The following is a 20,857-nucleotide window of genomic DNA, read 5'->3' as shown; positions in this document are numbered from 1 at the left end:
TCTGGCGCAAACTACTTTGTTCCACTTGGATTTCCTTCCGCGCTGAAAAGCGTTAAACCCGGTCAAAAGCGTGAGCGATTCTAGTCCACGCTTTTACGAAGAAGAGTGAATTCTGATGGACATGTGTCAAACTTCAAAATTCGGTCTGTGAGGAATACTAGCGTTGATGCTAAGCTAACGAAAATGTTTTTTTGAGAAAAAAGGGAAGTTGATGTTTGTTCGTCAGGGAAGGAAGACGAACACAGATTAATATGTCGGATTTAATTCATCCAGAATTTAAAGCCCTTTTTTTAAATGTGTTTAAGATTTTGATTGAGTTTTTGACGTCATGTGATGTCACTTCCTGTTTAGTAGATCAGTGAGTGAGAGCCACTTCCTGATTAACGCTGATACTAAGAATCCATGTGTGGTGTGTACCAGGGGTGTGACTAAACATCGATATACAGATATATCGCAATGTTTCTTCGAAGTACTGTATCGATATTCAACAGTATTGTATCGATTTGTTTTGTCGTTTTTCTCATTGTTATCAATAATATTTTAATTTGTTATCTTGGTTATTTTACAGTTTTAATATTTCAATAACGGCTGTCTTAAATAAATTACTTTTTCAAATTTACAATGGACGTGCAAATTGTAGATGGCAGCAGTCGACTGAGGACGAGAGGATACAGTGACTCCAGCAGCTTTTGAAGCTGATTTTTGAACATATTTTTGTTTGAAAACAAATGAAAGCAGTTACGACTTCGTCAAGAGTCATGTGGTCTGTAAATACTACAACACCAGAGTCAAGTACTCGACAATACTACACATATATAATTGTTACTACAGTATCATAATATATCGTATCGTTGCCCCTGTATCGTGATAAGTATCAACAGAATCATTCCAATACACCACTAGTCTGAGTGAGTCATTAGTCTGCCACAGCGCCACCTGGTGGACAGCAACCTCACCGCGAGTTGGTGTTCTATGACTCACGGGTTAATGTCTGTGAGTTGAGTTAAGAGTCGATAAACGAAGAGACAAAGAACTCAACTTTATCTGAACAAATCTTAAAACCCAGCAAATCTTTTCTCTGACTCCACGTTGAGCTAATTATGCAGGAAAAGACTTTGAGTCTTTGATCCGGTCTGAGGCTCCAATAAAAGTCTGCTGGAGCGTTTTCATCTTGAAACACCTTGGACCGTCCGTGTGAACCTTCAGAGGAGACTCTGTGCGTCTCCGTCTGTCTCTGGTTCTGGTTCTGGCCCGGGAATGAAAGGAAGCTTTGACGGCAGATTTCTCAACGGTTCAAATGTTGCCCGGAGGTTTGAAGATGCAGCTCCAGATGAATCGTGGAGGAGATGATGGAGGACACACTAATGACGCCGAGGACACACTAATGACGCCGAGGACACACACAGACACACACACACAGACACACACACACACACACACACACACACACACACACACACACACACACACACACACAGAGACACACACACTCACATACACATCATCACTGTTGTGTATTTGTCTCTGGACTCTCCTCTCAGATGTTCCCTCAACCACTGTGAACACGGAGGAACCTGCAGTCAGACCTGGACCAGCTTCCACTGCAACTGCTCCCAGACCGGCTACAAGGGCGCCACCTGCCGCAGCCGTGAGTAACTACACCTCTCTGTCTTACACTATATATACTGTGACTGAAAATCATTTGAGTAAATCTTTTCCACTTTATTCTTTGATAATCTTTCTCTGCCACAAAATGTTTTTGGTCTCTATTGTTTTCAAGTTCATGTTTTAAAGTAAGTGTTATAGATCAGAATATCAACTCTATTCAGTTTGTTATGTTTATATGGTATGAATATTTAACCTTTAAAAACAACTTATGTTTTATCAGTTTCAATATAGATATTTATTAATTTCGTTGAATTGTTTTCTATTTTTATTTTTTGTAGTTTAAGCTTTTTCTTCCTTCAGAAATAAAAAAAAAACATTTCAAATGTCTTTAAATATGAGTATTATATATTAGTATAGTACAAATATAATACTAATATAAGTGTTGTGGCTCCGCAAATTAATTTAGTTTTGGAAAAAAAAGAAAGTTTTGTTTATGTTTCTTTATGTACTCGGTGTTGTCTTGACCTTTTAAGTAATTATTTTATTGGGTATTTTTTGATTATTTAAGCACTTTGTGACCCTGGTCTAGAAAAGCGCTCTCTAAAAACTATTTACTTACTTACTTATTGTAGTATTAAGTTTAATAATAGTATTCGTTTTATATTGTTTATATATAATAAACGATTTTAATTTCTAATAAATAAATAGGGAAACAAGTATTCTCTTATAAAGATATTAGTATTACATATGAACCTGTTATTTATTTATTTATTCTTTATTTTAATGCTTATTTATCGACAAAAAAAAAGTTATTTTTCTACATATTTTTTCTACCCATATTCATTTTCTTTCTTTTTTTTTTAGATCTTATTTTAAGATCAATTTTTGATTTTATTTCACATTTTTTTAACAAGTCGGAAAAGAAAAGGCAAAAAAACAAGAAAACCTAAATATGCCAATAAAATATTGATAAATCTTTCGTAAAAATGATGTAAAATTTCCTCCCAGTTCTACTCTGAGTCTCTCCTGAATGACGGAGCTCCGACCAGCCTTAGATTCTGCAGCACCTTCAGATTCTCTACGATAGAAACACTAACTGCAGCAGGAAGTCGACGACAGAGAGAAGATGTTTGCGAGAGAAAGTCTGGATCGTCCTCCATTCATCACGCCACTCCTGAACTGTGGTGTGAAGCTCCTGCTGTGAACCTTCACCTCCTCCAGCGCTCGCCATCCTTCATGTCTGCGTGATCCATGTCTGCTCCTCAGCGTTGCACCAGCAGTCCTGCGAGGCCTACAAGCACGACGGCAGATCCTCAGGACGCTTCTACCTGGACGTGGACGGAAGTGGACCAATCAGAGCTCAGCTGGTGTTCTGCGACATGACAGGTGACTCACGTGGTTTTCATTTTACTTCTCGATTCCTCACTTGAATTTTATTTTTTTATACTCGAATAATCTTTGTTGTCGACTAAACAATGTTCAAGTTTTTTTGTTTTCTTTTTCTTTAAGTACATACAAATTACAACCACTTTTTTTCTAGTATTTGAAGTATTTTGTTGGATTTTCATATTATTGGTATTTGTTGTAGAATCTGTATTTTTTTTGTACTACAAGTCATATTGCTTGTTTTTATTGGAGTATTTGTCCTAGTACTTATTCTAGTATTGGTTATATTTATTTTATTTGTTTCAGAACTTTAATTATTTTAGTTGAATCCATTGTACTACTTGTTATAGTAATTAATTTTGTAGAAACGGTCATATTATTTGTATTTGTTGTAGTATTTGTAGTATTTTTTGGCATACTATTTCTATTTTTTTAGTATTTTAGGAGAATTTGTCATACTACTTATATTTTTTCCAGTATTTGTAGTATGATTTGTCGTATTTCTAATTTGAAATTTTTTGTAGAACTAAAAGTATTTTTCCTATCATTTGTCATATAATTTCTATTTGTTCTAGTATTTGTTGTATTTTTGTTGTATTTGTCACATCATTTGCATTTGTTGAAGAACTTGTTCTGTTTTCGTAGTACTTTAAGTACTTTTTAAAGTATTTGTCATAGTAATTGTTCTAGTTGTTCGATTTATTGTTGTTGTTTTTTATACATTTTTCCAAGACGTTTATCAACCTTTGTATTCTGAGTTCTGTGTGTCACCACCAGAGGGCGACACGTGGACAGTGCTGGAGCACAACAACACCGAGTTGACCCCAGTTCGACCTTCTCGGGGAGGAAACCAACATTCCATCCACCTGGACTACCTGCTGGAGGAGGAGCAGCTGCTGGCGACCATCGGCCAATCAGAGCACTGCGAGCAGGAGCTCACCTACCGCTGCAGGAAGTCCCGCCTCCTCAACACGCCAGGTGCTTTCTCACGTCATGTGACCACCTGTCACCTGTCACTCACTGTAGTTCATCAAAATACTACTACAACTACTAAAACTTCATCAATTACCACATACTAGTATCTACGCTAGATTATACTTATACCTCTGTTACTATAACTACTATAAAAGTATATTGTAAAAATACTTATTCCTGTTTTATCAAATACTACTTAAGAAAAATATATGTATTTTCGCTCTACTCATACTATTATTAAAAAATATATATATCATTTTTATTTGTGTACTGCTTCTGATACTACCACAGAAATACTATGACCACAATTCTCATCCAACTACATCTTCTATTAAGGTACTACAGCTGTGATTATTTCTGATTCTTCAACAGCTAGTAGTATATTCAGCACCTCAAGGGATACTTCAATACAAATACAATTTTACTACTAGTGTATCACATAAAATACTTCAACATGTACTACGATATATACTTGAAGACCTCTGACTAATAATGCAATGATGAAACAATTACTATGACAAATATTACACTTATTTACTACACATAAGTACTAACAAATACAACAACATGTATTTCCACAAATACAATAATTACAAAAAAAAACAAGATGAACATTTCTAAAGAAAATAGTATAACGTGATCCACAACAAATACTGAAAAACGAGAACCACAACAAATACAGCCATGAGTACTACGACTGATACTATAAAAAATACAAGTTGCAAATACGGCAAAAACCCTTCATGTAATACACCAAATACAAGTAATATGATAATATAATAATAATATGAAGTACTATAACAAGTACTACCACGTGTCAACCAACAAGTACTTTGTCAAATACTACAAAAATACAACAACATATAGTATGAGAATAGTACAGCAAGTACTTATACAAATAAAACAAGAACTATTGAAATCCTACAAAAATTCAAGAGTAAAAACATGTAGTACTTCTGTGTTGGGTCTTGTGAACAGGATGATGAATGGAGCGAGTGAAAGTGCAGAAGGACGAATAGAGAAACAACTAGAATCTATTTTACTGTAGAAAGAAGAGCTGAGTCGACGAAACCTTTACAAGCAACTCATGTGACTCGACTCACAGCAATCGACGCTTTCAAACCTTTTCTTTACTAAACACAAAAACTACAACAAATACACGTAATATGACAAATACTAGAACAAATATTGTTACATAACATGTTAAAAAAAAGTACTAAAACCAATACAATGTATATATTAAATCCTTACAAAAACTATTTTAGGTGCAATAACAAAAACAAATAATATTACTAATACTACAAAAAAATATCACCATATAGTAACTAAATATTATACTAAATAGTACTATAACAAATTCATTAGAAATTATACCAGTAATACAAAAATACAAGTAATAAGGCAAATACTACAAGAATAATGAAAAATACTACAACAATTCTAAAAGTACTATTAAAAATACAAGTTATATAACAATTGCTTCAATATACTATTACAAATAAACAAATAATGATAATATGCAAATACTTGTACAAGTTCTATGACAAATACTCCAAAACTACTACAAGTTCTATAACAAATGAGAAATCCTCAAGAAATGGTAAAGATTACAACAAATACAAGACATATCACAAATACTACAAAACAAATACTACAAAAACAAAAATAACATAAGTACTTCAACAAATGATAGTAATCTAACAAAAACTACAGGTAAAATGAAAAATAATAGAACTACTGTGACAAATAATAAAAATATTATTCAATTCAAATACTACAACCAATAAAAGGTATAAATTAATTATATGTCCTACAAAACTATTTTAGTTCTACAAAAATACAGGTAACATGTCAAATACTACAAGTAATATGTCAAATCCTACAAAAGTATTACTGGCACTACACAAAGTAAAAGTATAATGACAAATACTACAAACATTCTACTATGAAAAATACAATTTCTGTAACAATTACTTCAAAATACTATAACAACTAGACAAATAATAATAATACTACAAAAATGTAATATGGCAAATACAACAAGTATACTAGAATACTAGGAATACTAGACTACTATAAATACAAGTAATATAGCAAATACTACTGAAACACTTTGTTTAAATCTTTGTATGTTCTCACATTGGTGGTAATACTCATCAGTGTACATGATACTACACACGTACTGACTGCTGGTATCCTCAGAGGGGTCCCCGTTCAGCTGGTGGTTCGGGGGGGCCGGTCCGGGTCAGCTGCAGACGTACTGGGCCGGAGCTCAGCCGGGGAGTCAGCAGTGCTCGTGTGGCCTTCAGGGCGACTGCGTGGACACGCAGCACTACTGCAACTGCGACGCCGACCGTATGGAGTGGTACTACGTTCAGTACACAGAAATACCACCGCGACCACCACGTGGACGAAGAGAACCGACTCCGATTTCTTCCCTTTTCCAGGCAGGAAGACTCGGGCCTGCTGACCCGGAAGGACAGTCTCCCCGTCAGGTCGCTGCTTCTGGGGGACGTGAGGAGGCCCGGGTCGGAGGCGGCGTACCAGGTGGGACCGCTGCGTTGTCATGGAGACAGTAAGTTCAAATGTTGAAACAAAAAACTTTTTTTTATTGAATACGAGGAATTTTACTGATAGGAATATTTTTATACTACAGAAATATTACAATTAATACAACAAATAAAAGTAGTATGACAAATGCTACTAATTCTATTAAAAAATACTTTAATTAATTATTTTAATGATTGACATTTAATTTATATTTAAAAATAATTTATTTCAATATGTTCTATATTGAAAAGTTTAATTGTTTTAATTTTTTTAATGATTACATTTTTTTTTTAATTACACGTAGAGTTTGATATTTTTATTCCATTAATTACTCCTTTTTTTTTTCTAAATTCAACATTTTTTCATTCATAGTCTTTTAAATTCTAATATAAAATGTTGGCTGCTTAGGAATTAACCGAGATCGGAGATCAAGTCTTTTTTATATTGAATATAAAAGGATACAAATGAAAAAATCAAAAATGATTAAGAATATTTTTCATTATTGGAATTAGAATATCAAACGCTAAGTGTAAAAAAATATATATATATATTTTTTAAATATATAAAAAAAGAAATTGTTCAATTACAAAAAGACAAACTTTAAATATAGAAATAACTGAATTAAATGATTCCAAAAAATAATGTAATGCTTAAAAGAACAACATTATTTCACTAAAAAATGTCAACTATTTAATATTCCGATGGCCCTAGTATACTTCCGTGCACTGCCACCTACTGGCCAGTTGTTGTAAGAGAAAGTAAACCCTTGCTGTGTACTTGAGTGCACTAGTGCGTCTCAGTTAGCAGTGTTCGAAAATGTAGTGTGCAATGAGTGTGAAAATTGAGTGTGGATGGATGGACACTTTCCACCCTTAACGTCCGCCATTTTAGCCCTTTTTTCGTTAAAACCAAGATGGCCGCCGCAGGGACAGATTATAATCTGATCCAAATTGTTTGATCCTCCAGAGAGCTTCTGGAACGCGGCGTTCTTCCACCAGGAGACGTCATACCTCCACTTCCCGAGCGTCCAGGCCGCCCTGAGCCTCGACGTCTCCTTCCTCTTCAAAACCAACGCGTCCTCCGGAGTCTTCCTGGAGGTCCTCGGCATCAAGGACTTCATCAGGATCCAGATGAGCGGTGAGTCCGGGATTTAATCCGGATTATACCCACGTGTTGACGTGTGGATTTATACTCGGAGTTGAACCGCCAACCTGAGGACTCGGAATGATTTCTCACATGTTTATGCAGAGTTCTGACATCACGACGCTGACCTTCCACTCATCGCGTCTGACCTTTGCAGGCCCGTCCTTCAGCGGCGCAGTCGTTTCTTTCTGCCTAATTAGACACGATAAAAAGGTCAGACAGTCAATCAGAGGCGGAGCTTATGGTTCACGCGTGCACTCGCTCGCACAACACTGCAGACAGGACCAAGAAGAAGGAGAAGCAAAGGAAGGAGAAGAAAAGGAAGAAGAAGAAGAAGAAATGGAAGAAGAAGTAGAAGAATAGGAAGAAGAAGAAGAAGAAAAGGAAGAATAATAGGAAGGAGAAGAAAAGGAAAAAGAAAAAGAAAAGGAAGATGAAAAGGAAGAAGAATAGGAGGAAGAAGAAGGAGAAGAAAAGGAAGAAGAAAAGGAAGATGAAAAGGAAGAAGAATAGGAAGAATAAGGAGAAGAAAAGGAAAAAGAAAAGGAAGAAGAAAAGGAAGATGAAAAGGAAGAAGAATAGGAGGAAGAAGAAGGAGAAGAAAAGGAAGATGAAAAGGAAGAAGAATAGGAAGAATAAGGAGAAGAAAGGGAAAAAGAAAAGGAAGAAGAAAAGGAAGATGAAAAGGAAGAAGAATAGGAAGAATAAGGAGAAGAAAAGGAAAAAGAAAAAGAAAAGGAAGAAGAAAAGGAAAAAGAATAAGAAAAGGAAATAGAGTAAGAATAGTAAGCAGAAGGAAAAGAAAAAGAAGAAGAGGGAAAAGAAAAGGAAGAAGAATAGGAGGAAGAAGAAGGAGAAGAAAAGGAAGATGAAAAGGAAGAAGAATAGGAAGAATAAGGAGAAGAAAGGGAAAAAGAAAAGGAAGATGAAAAGGAAGAAGAATAGGAAGAATAGGGAGAAGAAAAGGAAAAAGAATAAGAATAGAAAGAATAAGAAAAGGAAGTAGAGTAAGAATAGTAAGAAGAAGGAGAAGAAAAAGAAGAAGAGGAAAAGGAAGAAGGAATATTAATTAACAAATGGAAACAATATGAGAAATACTACAACAGAAATATAAATACCACAACAAATATAAATAATATGACAAATACTAAAACAGAAATAAAAGTACTACAACACATTTAAATAATATGACAAATACTTCAACAGAAATATAAGTACTATAACAAATACTACAACAGAAATATAAGTACTACAACAAATATAAATAATATGAGAAATACTACAACAGAAATGTAAATACCACAACAAATACAACTTTATGACAGCAAAAAACTTCTAGTACAATCATGTTGAACCAAGTCGCTCGGTTCTCTTCTAGTAATGTCTGGAGACACTTTTATAACATTTAATATTGAATTTAAAACACTTTGAATGAAACCATTTTGAATTTAGAAAATATATTTGTGACTGGAATTTGAATATCAAACTTTATGTGTAAAGAAAATATTTATCTATAAACTTTTTTATGTCATTTGTTTTTAAATGATTTAATGCTAAAAAAACCTCAAACTTTTAATGTAAAAAGATAAACGTTTCAACATTTAAATGTTCAATATTCAGATGAAACTTTGTTCATAAATCCTCTACAACGGTGTAAACATCACGTCCTCTCAGCCTCCTCTCAGGTGGTCTTCTCCTTCGACGTGGGCTCCGGGCCCCTGGAGGTCCGGCTCGTCTCCGGCCCCCGGCTGGACGACGACCGCTGGCACCGGGTCCGAGCCGAGAGGAACGTGAAGGAGGCGACGCTGCAGGTGGACGAGCTCCCGGCGCAGACGCGGCGGACGGACGCGCGCGAGCAGCTGCAGCTCAACAGTCAACTGTTCGTGGGTGAGTCACGATAATAACCAGGTAATCCCGAGTAAACACGTTAATCCAGGGCTGGATTATCTGATGATCTCACTCATCAATATTGACCCGGAGCCTCCGGACCTTCAGGACCTTCAGGACCGTCACTGAGGTTCTCCAGGATCGCTACGACTGGTTTATTCAGGAGACGATGAAGCATTTATGGGATGTAATCACGCGCTCGGGGACGAGAAGTTCCTGCAAGACTGTGAGACTGTGAGACTGTGAGGCTGTGACCTCCATCCATGATTCATGCGTCTGACGAGTGTGAAGGAAATACTGAAGCTTCTCAAAGTGATGATGATGATGAACATCATGAGTCGGTTCAACGAGTCCAGAGTTGCTGATGTTGAAGCTACTTCTGAATTAATCACTGGAACCTGCTTCAGTATTTTATTATATATTTATATGTTTCTCACATGTTTCATAATTATTTATATGTTCTTAACGTTAATATGAACGTGTGCGTGAAAATGAACGTATGTACATTAATATATAGCTGTGTGTGAATCATGTGAACATTAATATGAACGTGTGCGTGCAAGTTGTATAATTTAATATAAACAAGTGCATCAAAATTGTGTAGTTTAATATAAATATGTGCGTGAAAGTTGTATAATTTAATATAAACAAGTGCATCACAATTGTGTAGTTTAATATAAATATGTGCGTGAAAGTTGTGTAATTTAATATAAATATGTGCGTGAAAGTTGTGTAATTTAATATAAACATGTGCATCACAATTGTGTAGTTTAATATAAATATGTGCGTGAAAGTTGTATAATTTAATATAAACAAGTGCATCAAAATTGTGTAGTTTAATATAAATATGTGCGTGAAAGTTGTGTAATTTAATATAAACATGTGCATCAAAATTGTGTAGTTTAATATAAATATGTGCGTGAAAGTTGTGTAATTTAATATAAACATGTGCATCAAAATTGTGTAGTTTAATATAAATATGTGCGTGAAAGTTGTGTAATTTAATATAAACATGTGCATCAAAATTGTGTAGTTTAATATAAATATGTGCGTGAAAATTGTATAATTTAATATAAACAAGTGCATCACAATTGTGTAGTTTAATATAAATATGTGCGTGAAAGTTGTGTAATTTAATATAAACATGTGCATCACAATTGTGTAGTTTAATATAAATATGTGCGTGAAAGTTGTATAATTTTATATAAACATGTGCATCAAAATTGTGTAGTTTAATATAAATATGTGCGTGAAAGTTGTGTAATTTAATATAAACATGTGCATCAAAATTGTGTAGTTTAATATAAATATGTGCGTGAAAGTTGTATAATTTAATATAAACAAGTGCATCACAACTGTGTAGTTTAATATAAATATGTGCGTGAAAGTTGTGTAATTTAATATAAACATGTGCATCACAATTGTGTAGTTTAATATAAATATGTGCGTGCAAGTTGTATAATTTAATATAAACAAGTGCATCACAATTGTGTAGTTTAATATAAATATGTGCGTGAAAGTTGTATAATTTAATATAAACAAGTGCATCACAATTGTGTAGTTTAATATAAATATGTGCGTGCAAGTTGTATAATTTAATATAAACAAGTGCATCACAATTGTGTAGTTTAATATAAATATGTGCGTGAAAGTTGTGTAATTTAATATAAACATGTGCATCAAAATTGTGTAGTTTAATATAAATATGTGTGTGAAAGTTGTGTAATTTAATATAAACATGTGCATCAAAATTGTGTAGTTTAATATAAATATGTGCGTGAAAGTTGTGTAATTTAATATAAACATGTGCATCAAAATTGTGTAGTTTAATATAAATATGTGCGTGAAAGTTGTATAATTTAATATAAACAAGTGCATCACAATTGTGTAGTTTAATATAAATATGTGCGTGAAAGTTGTGTAATTTAATATAAACATGTGCATCAAAATTGTGTAGTTTAATATAAATATGTGCGTGAAAGTTGTGTAATTTAATATAAACATGTGCATCACAATTGTGTAGTTTAATATAAATATGTGCGTGAAAGTTGTATAATTTAATATAAACAAGTGCATCAAAATTGTGTAGTTTAATATAAATATGTGCGTGAAAGTTGTGTAATTTAATATAAACATGTGCATCAAAATTGTGTAGTTTAATATAAATATGTGCAAAAAAAACATGTAAATGTGTGAGTAAAAAAGTTGTCTAATTTTATATAAATGTGTGGATCAAAAGTGTGCAAGATAATAGTAACCTGTGCGTGAAACATATTTATGTTAATATGAATGTGTGGAATAATGTGTATTTCAATTTTGTGCAAAGTTGTGTCCATTAATATAAACGTGTGCGTGAAAGTTGTGTACATCAGAAAACATGTGCATGAAAGTTGTGTATTTTAATATAAACAAGTGCGTGAATTATGCATACATTAATATGAACGTGTGCGTGAAAGTTGTATAATTTAATATAAACAAGTGCATCACAATTGTGTAGTTTAATATAAATATGTGTGTGAAAGTTGTGTAATTTAATATAAACAAGTGCATCACAATTGTGTAGTTTAATATAAATATGTGTGTGAAAGTTGTGTAATTTAATATAAACATGTGCATCAAAATTGTGTAGTTTAATATAAATATGTGCGTGAAAGTTGTATAATTTAATATAAACAAGTGCATCACAATTGTGTAGTTTAATATAAATATGTGCGTGAAAGTTGTATAATTTAATATAAACATGTGCATCAAAATTGTGTAGTTTAATATAAACATGTGCAAAAAAACCATGTAAATGTGTGAGTAAAAAAGTTAATTTTAGTAATAAAGTTAAAATATAAACAAGTGCGTGAATTATGTGTACATTAATATGAACGTGTGCGTGAAAGTTGTGAATTTTAATATAATCATGTGCATCAAAATTGTGCTTAATAGGAAGGTGTGCATAAGTTATGTATTTGAATATAAAAGTGTGTGTGAAAGTTGTGTTCATAAATATAAACATGTGCGAGCATAATGTGTACATTAATATGAACGTGTGCATGAAAGTTGTGTACATAATTATATGTGTGTGAATCGCCACAGAGGTAGAGATGAGGAAACAGAACCGTCAGTAAATCAGGTTGTTGAACATGTGCAGCAGCAGCAGCAACATGTTTATTCATGAGTTTCTTCCTAGAGTTGGATCTTCTTAACATCACCTGCTGATGAATGATGAACCACAGCCAACAGCAGGGGGCGCTAACTCATGTCTGGTGTCCTCAGGAGGAACGGCGTCCAGACAGAAAGGCTTCCGCGGCTGCATCCGCTCCCTGCAGCTGAACGGGGCGACCCTGGACCTGGAGGAACGGGCCAGGATCACGCCTGGAGTTCACCCGGGCTGCCCGGGTCACTGCAGCAGCTACGCTCACCTGTGCCGGAACCAGGGCCGCTGTGTGGAGCGAGACAACGGCTTCAAGTGCGACTGCAGCCGCTCGGCCTACACCGGAGTCTTCTGCCAGACAGGTGCTGCCTCCGTCCCTGGAGAGGTCAATGGTTGGACGGGGGTCTAATGTTAGTGGAGAGTCAAAATGGTGGATCTTAGATGCAGGATTGAAAAGAAAACAACTGAAATATTGAATATTACAGCAAAATAAGGAACCAAACTGTGAACCTTAAGTTGATATAGTTAGCTTCAGCTGAAAGATAAGAAATCGTCTGTGGGTCTAAAGTTAGTGGAAAGTCAAAATGGTGGATCTTAGATTCTGATTTGAAAACAAAACAACCAAAATATTGAATATAACACCAAAAAAGGACCAAACTGTATATCGTTGCACCTTAACTTGCTATTGTTAGCTTCAGCTAAATGATAAAAGTATCGTCTGAGGGGTCTACAGTTAGTGGAAAGTCAAAATGGTGGATCTCAGATGCAGAATTGAAAACAAAACAAAGAAAATAGCCAACAATGAGACCAAAATGTGTACGATTGCATTGAGAGTTGCCATAGTTAGCTTCACCTACTCAATTAAAACAAAATCTTGATGGGTCTAATTTTATTGGGAAGTCAAAATGATGAATCTTAAATGCAGAATTAAAAGTAAAGAACAGCCAAAATATTGAACAATGACACACATAATTAACCAAACTGTGAACCTCGAGTTGCTCTTGTTAGCTTCAGCTAAATGATTAGCAATTGTCTGGGGGTCTAAAGTTAGTGGAAAGTCAAAATGGTGGATCTTAGAAGCAGAATTCTAAAGAAAATACTGAACCATGACACTAAAATAAAGAACCAAACCTCAAGTTGCTCTCGTTAGCTTCAGCTAATGGTTAGCATGTGTTTGTTTCCTCCTCATGGTCCAGAGGTGTCGGCCAGCTTCTCCCCGCAGACCTCCGTCAGCTACACCTTCAAGGAGCCGTACGAGTTGATGAGGAACATCAGTGCTGCTCCGTCCTCCATCTACTCCGACATGACGCTGCGCGGAGAAAACGTGTCTCTGAGCTTCAGGACCAGCCAGAGTCCAGCTCTGCTGCTCTACGTCAGCTCCTACTACAGAGAGTTCCTCGCCCTGGTCCTCAACAAACACGGTGAGACTCGTGTTGAAGCTTCTGATCTTCACGTTTTTATTGTTAATATCTTCATATATTTACATTTGCAACCAGTTATTTTTGCAGGATTTTTTTGTTGCATTATTTCATCATTTTTAGTCGAATCATCATTTCCAATTATTTCATTAATATAATTTTTTATTTCAGTTTTTTTTTTTTGCATATAGATTTTTTTCATTATTTTTTAAACAAACCTGTTGTTTTTACAGGATATTTTGTGCTTTTTTATTTTTTTTCCAAAACTGATTTATTTATTTTTTAACATAAGTTTCTTCCACGTTCCATGTTTTTTGCATTTATTTTAAGAATTTTAAAAACTTTAATCATTTTATTGTGTTCAATCATTTGTTGGATTAATTATTTCACTTATATTTTATAAGTTATATAAAAATGTATATATATATATAAAGACAATATATACACATGTTCTGATCTTTAGCTAAATTTTGTTTTCTTTTTTCTTTTTTTTTCTTACAATTTTATATATTTTTTTAAATATAACATTTTATATATATTTATTGTTGTGATATTGTACTTGTTTTTTTGGGGGGGAGTATATTTTTTAAAAATCTCATTTAATAGAGAATTTATTATTATTATATTTTCTTATATTTCCATTATAATTTACAATATTTCTTAAGTATATATTTTCTTTTTTTTTCGGTTATATTTTTATTTTCTTGTTTTTAAGATTTCTGAATATGTTTTTGGATATTTTCTGTAATTATTACCATTATCATCATTATTATTATTATTATTTATATTATTATTATTATTATTATTATTATTGTTGCCTTGTCTATTTTGTCTATATTTACTCTAGTGTTTGATGATTATTATTGTTTGAACAAAAGGTTCTCAAAACGTTCTGATGATCATCATATAAATATAAACAAGTTTCAAGTCTAGAATGAAAAACATATAACAATATAATAACATTTTCCTTGCGAGTGAATGTTTTCAGCGTCGAAGCATCAGCAGGATTATCAGGATTGATTTCCTGCTCCGTGTTAATGACCCGCAGAGAAGTTGACGTTAAGTCTGACTCGGTCGTAAACTCACTTAAGCTCAAGTGTTCAAAGAAATCCCAGAGTTGCTGATGTCGTTTACTGCAGCACTGGTGTGACTCTGTGTGGAGGACTCTCTCTTCAGTGGTGTGTGTCTGTTGTGTGTCTGTTGTGTGACTGTTGTGTGTCTGTTGTGTGTCTGTTGTGTGTCTGTTGTGTGTCCTCAGGAGGTCTGGAGGTTCGATACATCAGCAGCACAGACGTCCAGGTGTTTCTCAGTCGAGCCACGAGTATGATTGACGGACAGATGCACTCGCTGGTGCTGCAGCGACGCTTGGACACTGTTGAGCTGCAGGTCAATGATTTTCTCTTTAATTATTATATATATTTATAATTCTGGATTCATTATTTTCAACATTCGTCAATTTCAATGCAATTCTTACTTCCTGCATTTATTTTCTGGTATTTTCTACATTTTTTACATTTTGATTTTTTATCGAAGGAAACCACTTTTTTTCTCTCCAGATTTTTTGTCTGCTCATTATTATTTTAATCATTTTTCACCATTTCAAGTTTTACTTTTTTATTAGAATACAATTTATTTTTCAGGAACAAGACTTTTTTTTTCGCATCATGTTCACATTTATGGAAATTCCTGGAAATTTCCTTTTTCAAGCATTTTAGTATTTTTTCCCACATTTTCTTTTCTGTTATATATATTATTGTGCATTTTTCAAATTATACTTTTTTTTACAGTTTTATTATTTATTCAGGATTACATTTTTTTTTAAATATTTTTGTGAATATTTTTTTTACTTTATTTTTTCCCCCAATTTTTATTTTGTTTATTTTATGAAAAAATAATTGAAATAAATAAATATATTTTATCATTATAACATTTTAGTGAGTTGTGCTAAATTAAGTTTTTATTTTATTTTTTCTTAAAGAACTATTTTATGAACAGACAATTATTGTAACATTTTTGTTCAGTGTATTTTAAAAATTAATAAATTAGTATTTTCTTAAACTTGTATTTTTTTTAATTTATGTAAACTATTTTTAGCTTTTTTCACACCATTTTTTTTTATTTTTGCCAAGTCAACATTCCCTTAAACGTCAACTTTTCGTCCACATGGTGTCGCTGTTGCTGCAGGTGGATCAGGACTCTGAGGTGTTCAATCTGACGTCGGCTCCGGATCTCAGCGCCGTGAAGCAGCTGCTGCTCGGCCGAGTCTACGGTGAGTTGAAGGTTCGAGTCCAACAAACCCGAGAGAGTCTCAGTATCGTGTCGTCTCTAGACTCCTCCCACTTGGACCGGGACTCGGCCCGTCTGGTCTCCTCGGGTTTCAGCGGGTGTCTGTCGTCCGTGCTCTTCAACCGGGTCGCTCCTCTGAAGGCGGCGCTGCTCGAGGACTCAGGGGTGGTCCAGGTCCGCGGCTCACTGCTCAGGTCCAGCTGTGGTTCTGATGAGTCCGACCGGACGACCGAGACGACTGGACGAGTGTCAGGTGACGATACATCACGACACATCACGACACATCACGACGCATCGCGACGTCTCACTGGTCGTGTGAAGCTGCTGTCGTCACCGTCTCTGTTGCTGCAGATCCTGCTGGTTCGTCCAGTTCCGGTCGACCTCTGGTCAACACTGTCCACTCCAGCTCGGCTCTGATCGCAGGTACGACGGTAGAATAACTATAAAAAACAATTGTTCAAATTTTACAACTTTTCAAAAATCTTTTAAAACCTTTTTTGTTCATTTTTTTTTATTTTTCCTTGCAATTTTTCTACTTCTATTTAAGTTTATATTTTCAAAACCTTTTTATTTATTTATTTTGTTTGAATTACTTACATTTTATCCATCATTCTTAAATCATACTTTCAATACATAAAACCTTAAAAAACATATTTGAACTATTTTTGATTTAGTTAGTTAAACGTTTACTTACCTAATTTTACACTTCTTAAGAAAATGTCTGTTAGCTATTTTAAATGTTAATTTAAATTCGATAATATTTAAAATGTTATCCTTTTTTTTTTTTTTAAAACTATTAAAATTATTATGTTTGAATTATTTTCATTTTTGCTCACAATATTTCAACATTTTTAAATAAAATTTAATCAACAATTATTAAAAAAAAAAACATTTCTTTAAACTATTTATTTAAATCATTTTCATTTTTACTCAAAATATTACAACGAAACTCCACTGACACAATCAATGAATCTTTTATCTTTTGTCAGTCTCCATCAATCCATCCCAGAGAGTCCAATTTAGAATGATTTGTGTTTCAGGCGTCATGGCGACCGTCGTCTTCGTGCTCCTGACCGTCCTCGCCGTCAGCGCCTGCGTCGTCCACCGCAGGAAAAAGACGTATCGTAGCCGCGAGTGTGCGACGGTTCATCACCATGACAACCAGGACTTCCTCTCTGACGCTACCAACGTCCATGGAAAAAAAAACAAAAGTTCTTCGTCTGACTGAGATTTAACCTCCGGCCGAGGTCAGGCGCACACACACACACACACACACACACACACACACACACACACACACACACACACACACACACACACACACACTCCTGGACGATGACGAGTGTGTGACACACACACACATGTTATGACTGACAGGTTTGTGTAAAAACAAACGTTTGTCGTTTGATTGTTGTTGCTGACAATATTTACTATTTATTTATATTTATTCAACTCAGATGTAAATAATCTCACGACTTCTCCAATAAAATCCATTTTTGTTGTACTTTTTTCTTCTTTTTTTTAAAAGTTACAAATCGACAATGTCGAGTCGAGGACTCGTTCACCTGTGTGTGACTCAGAGCGACTCAGAGCGTAGATGTACTTGTTCTTCTTTGTAAAATGTAGCTGTTTTAGAACACAGTAAACCTGGAATAATACGTTTCGCTCTCAGAACATGAATCTATTTTTATATTTGTATCGTTCCTGGAAGAATTTCATTTTTACTTCCTCCTAACTTCGACTCTCAACACTTATAATAATTCGATATTAGAAATAATTTTTTCATTGTAGATTTAAACAATTTACGTTTTGATCTAAAACATGCAGAAAGATCGAAGTGTTATAAGTGTTGGAAATATACTTACTAACCTGGCTAGTGGCTAGGTTAGCAAGTATATTTTCTATCTAGCCAAGCCACTAGCTTGGTGTGCTATTAGCTAGGCTAGTTAAAGGATTATATTTTCTAAGTAGGCTATCCACTAGCTAGTTGCACCACTAGCTAGGCTAGTTTGAGGGACTTACTACCACTAGCTAGGCTAGGCTAGTTATCTATCTAGCCTGGCCACTAGCTAGGTGTGCTATTAGCTAGGCTAGTTAGAAGAAATTTATTTTCTAAGTAGGCTATCCACTAGCTAGTTGCGCCACTAGCTAGGCTAGGGAAATGTAATTTCTATCTAGCCTAGCCACTAGCTAGGTGTGCTATTTGCTTGGTTAGTTGGAGGAAATGTATTTTCTAACTGGGCTATCCATTAGCTAGTTGCGCCACTAACTAAGCTAGTTAGAGGAAATAACAACCACTAGCTAGGCTAGGCTAGTTATCTTTCTTGCCCGGCCACTAGCTAGGTGTGCTATTCACTATGCTAGTTGGAGGAAATGTGTTTTCTAAGTAGGCTATCCACTAGGTAGTTGAGCCACCAGCTAGGCTAGTTAGAGGAAATGACTACCACTAGCTAGGCTAGGAAATATATTATCTATCTAGCCTGGCCACTAACTAGGTGGACTACTACATATATTTTCTAACTAGCCTAGCCAATCAAATAATAAATAATAATAATAAATGATGTGTTACAAGGTGGTAAGTTAAGTTAACTACTGTCTAACTATCAGGAAATCAAACTGTGTTTGCAGACCTCGGCTCCTGCATGGATTTGAGTGATTATCTCTTGTCTGCGGTGTCACTTATAGAAACAGTGCACTTGGGAAAACATGTACATGTTTTTTTATATATATATATATATACTGTATATACAAGAAAAATAGCTTTTATTTTGTAAAACATAACGTTAAGTATTAAGAGCATTTGGATCATGAATATAATCTTTTGAAGAAACGTTGATTCAACTGTCAGGAAAAACAATGGATCCCAGAAACATCTTTGGCTGAACGTTTGTCGGTTAAACTCCCGCGAGGATCGATGGCTCAAACATCAGAAGAATAAACCAGCGTTTCATCTTCTTTGGCGTCGACACAGACGTCCCTGGAGACGAAAACATCAGGTGAGGTTTATCTGCCTTCAGCAGCCAATCAGCTGCTGCTCTGGTGTCACATGGTCTCCAGTGATCAGTTTGTCTTTGAGTTTCTAGAAAATACCTGAAGAATATTTATATGTTAAATTATATTTCACTTACTAGCATCATTTTAACTCTTTTCCAAACTCTTTTGTTTGAAGTATAACATTTTTATTTGCTGAATTTCAAATTTGACATATTTTCAAAATGTTTTTGTTTTTTTAGTTTCAAATAATAACATTTTATTTTGCTAATATTTCAAAGTTTACATCGTTTCTATATGTTTATTTGAGCTGTTCCGGTTGGATTTTCAAATTTACCTGCAATATTTAAAACGTTTAAAAAAAAAAAATTCATTTAACAATTTTGTCTTAATTATTTTTATTTTAAATTTTACATTTTAAATGTTTTAATCTTTTCTACTCCTGTTTGGAACTATTTTGTTTCGAATAAGTTGATTTTCACTTACAATATTTAACATTTTACATCTTTTCAAAACATTTTTTAATAATTAGGTTTGAATGATTATCATGTTCACTCCGTTTATTTTCAAATTATAAATCTTTAAAAAAATATTATTTGTTTAAATCATTTTCATTTTAACTCAATAATATTGCAAAATGTACCGGTTTTAACAAATGTAAAGTATTTTTAAAAATATCTTCATTTTTATTGCAGTACAGTATTTCAAATTCATGATCTTTTCAAGGTTTTTTTTAAACTAATTTAATTCGAATTCAATCATTTTTTGCTGATGACATTTTCAAAACCTTTTCAAACTACTTTGTTTTAAATTATTTTAATTTTTTGACATTTTCTCAATAGAAGCATTTTAAAAATATAGATATTTTTTTATTTTATCCACTTCAATTTGTACTTCTAATACTTCCAAAACCTTTTTTTTAAAATATATAAATATCTTTTCTTCGTGACTGATTTCTCCTTCATTTCTTCTCCCTGGAGTTTGCTTCTGTGTCGACAGTTTTCTGCCGACTCTGCACAAACACCAACAGCTCGGTTTGATCCAGAACTCGCTGGAACCTCCTGCGAGGACGACTTGACGTGAACGTTCTCAAAGTGTCGTCTTCACTGCTCATGAATCATTTCCTTCGGTTTATTCGTGGAACTTTGAGCCGACAAAAGTGGATCAGAACCGAGTCGGAGCCAGAATTAATCGTTGCTGTTTAGCGTCGGAACAATAACTTGTTAGCGCCTTAGCTCGCGTGAAATTAATGAATCGGTAGCGAAAGGTCAGAGGTCAAGGTGGATGATGAGGATTGTGAGTCGTGTGACCCCCTCCTGGGATCTGAGGAGGTCCTGGGTCAGATCTAGCTCCTCTATTTTCCTAGATGAGTCGACCTGAAGAATCAAACCTTGACGGTTCAAGTCGTCTTCACTTCCTGTCAACAAAGGAAGTTGTTTCATCGAATCAATCCGATGACGAGCCACAGATA

The 20,857-nt window shown here is 34.3% G+C and overlaps 1 protein-coding gene across 2 annotated transcripts in view; it reads left to right on the top strand.

Annotated features, from left to right (window-relative positions):
- The window catches only part of LOC148063964 (contactin-associated protein-like 5), a 67,511-nt gene extending 49,788 nt beyond the window's left edge, over positions 1–17,723 (top strand). For both annotated transcript variants that reach the window (XM_087810955.1, XM_087810954.1), the window contains exons 11-24: positions 1,542–1,648; positions 2,875–2,994; positions 3,772–3,972; positions 6,172–6,334; positions 6,417–6,544; positions 7,486–7,656; positions 9,337–9,549; positions 12,814–13,053; positions 13,888–14,112; positions 15,368–15,495; positions 16,294–16,378; positions 16,439–16,648; positions 16,747–16,818; positions 17,436–17,723. In XM_087810955.1, the coding sequence (XP_087667081.1) occupies positions 1,542–1,648; positions 2,875–2,994; positions 3,772–3,972; positions 6,172–6,334; positions 6,417–6,544; positions 7,486–7,656; positions 9,337–9,549; positions 12,814–13,053; positions 13,888–14,112; positions 15,368–15,495; positions 16,294–16,378; positions 16,439–16,648; positions 16,747–16,818; positions 17,436–17,623 (2,251 nt within the window). In that variant the 3' untranslated portion in view covers positions 17,624–17,723. The remainder of the gene's footprint in view (positions 1–1,541; positions 1,649–2,874; positions 2,995–3,771; positions 3,973–6,171; positions 6,335–6,416; positions 6,545–7,485; positions 7,657–9,336; positions 9,550–12,813; positions 13,054–13,887; positions 14,113–15,367; positions 15,496–16,293; positions 16,379–16,438; positions 16,649–16,746; positions 16,819–17,435) is intronic.
- Positions 17,724–20,857: the final 3,134 nt, after the last annotated feature.

This window comes from Callionymus lyra, chromosome 16, assembly GCF_982586985.1.
Source record: "Callionymus lyra chromosome 16, fCalLyr1.hap1.1, whole genome shotgun sequence".
NCBI lineage: Eukaryota > Metazoa > Chordata > Actinopteri > Syngnathiformes > Callionymidae > Callionymus > Callionymus lyra.
Note: the sequence above shows the minus strand (reverse complement) of the source record. Positions and strands in the feature narration are given on the sequence as shown.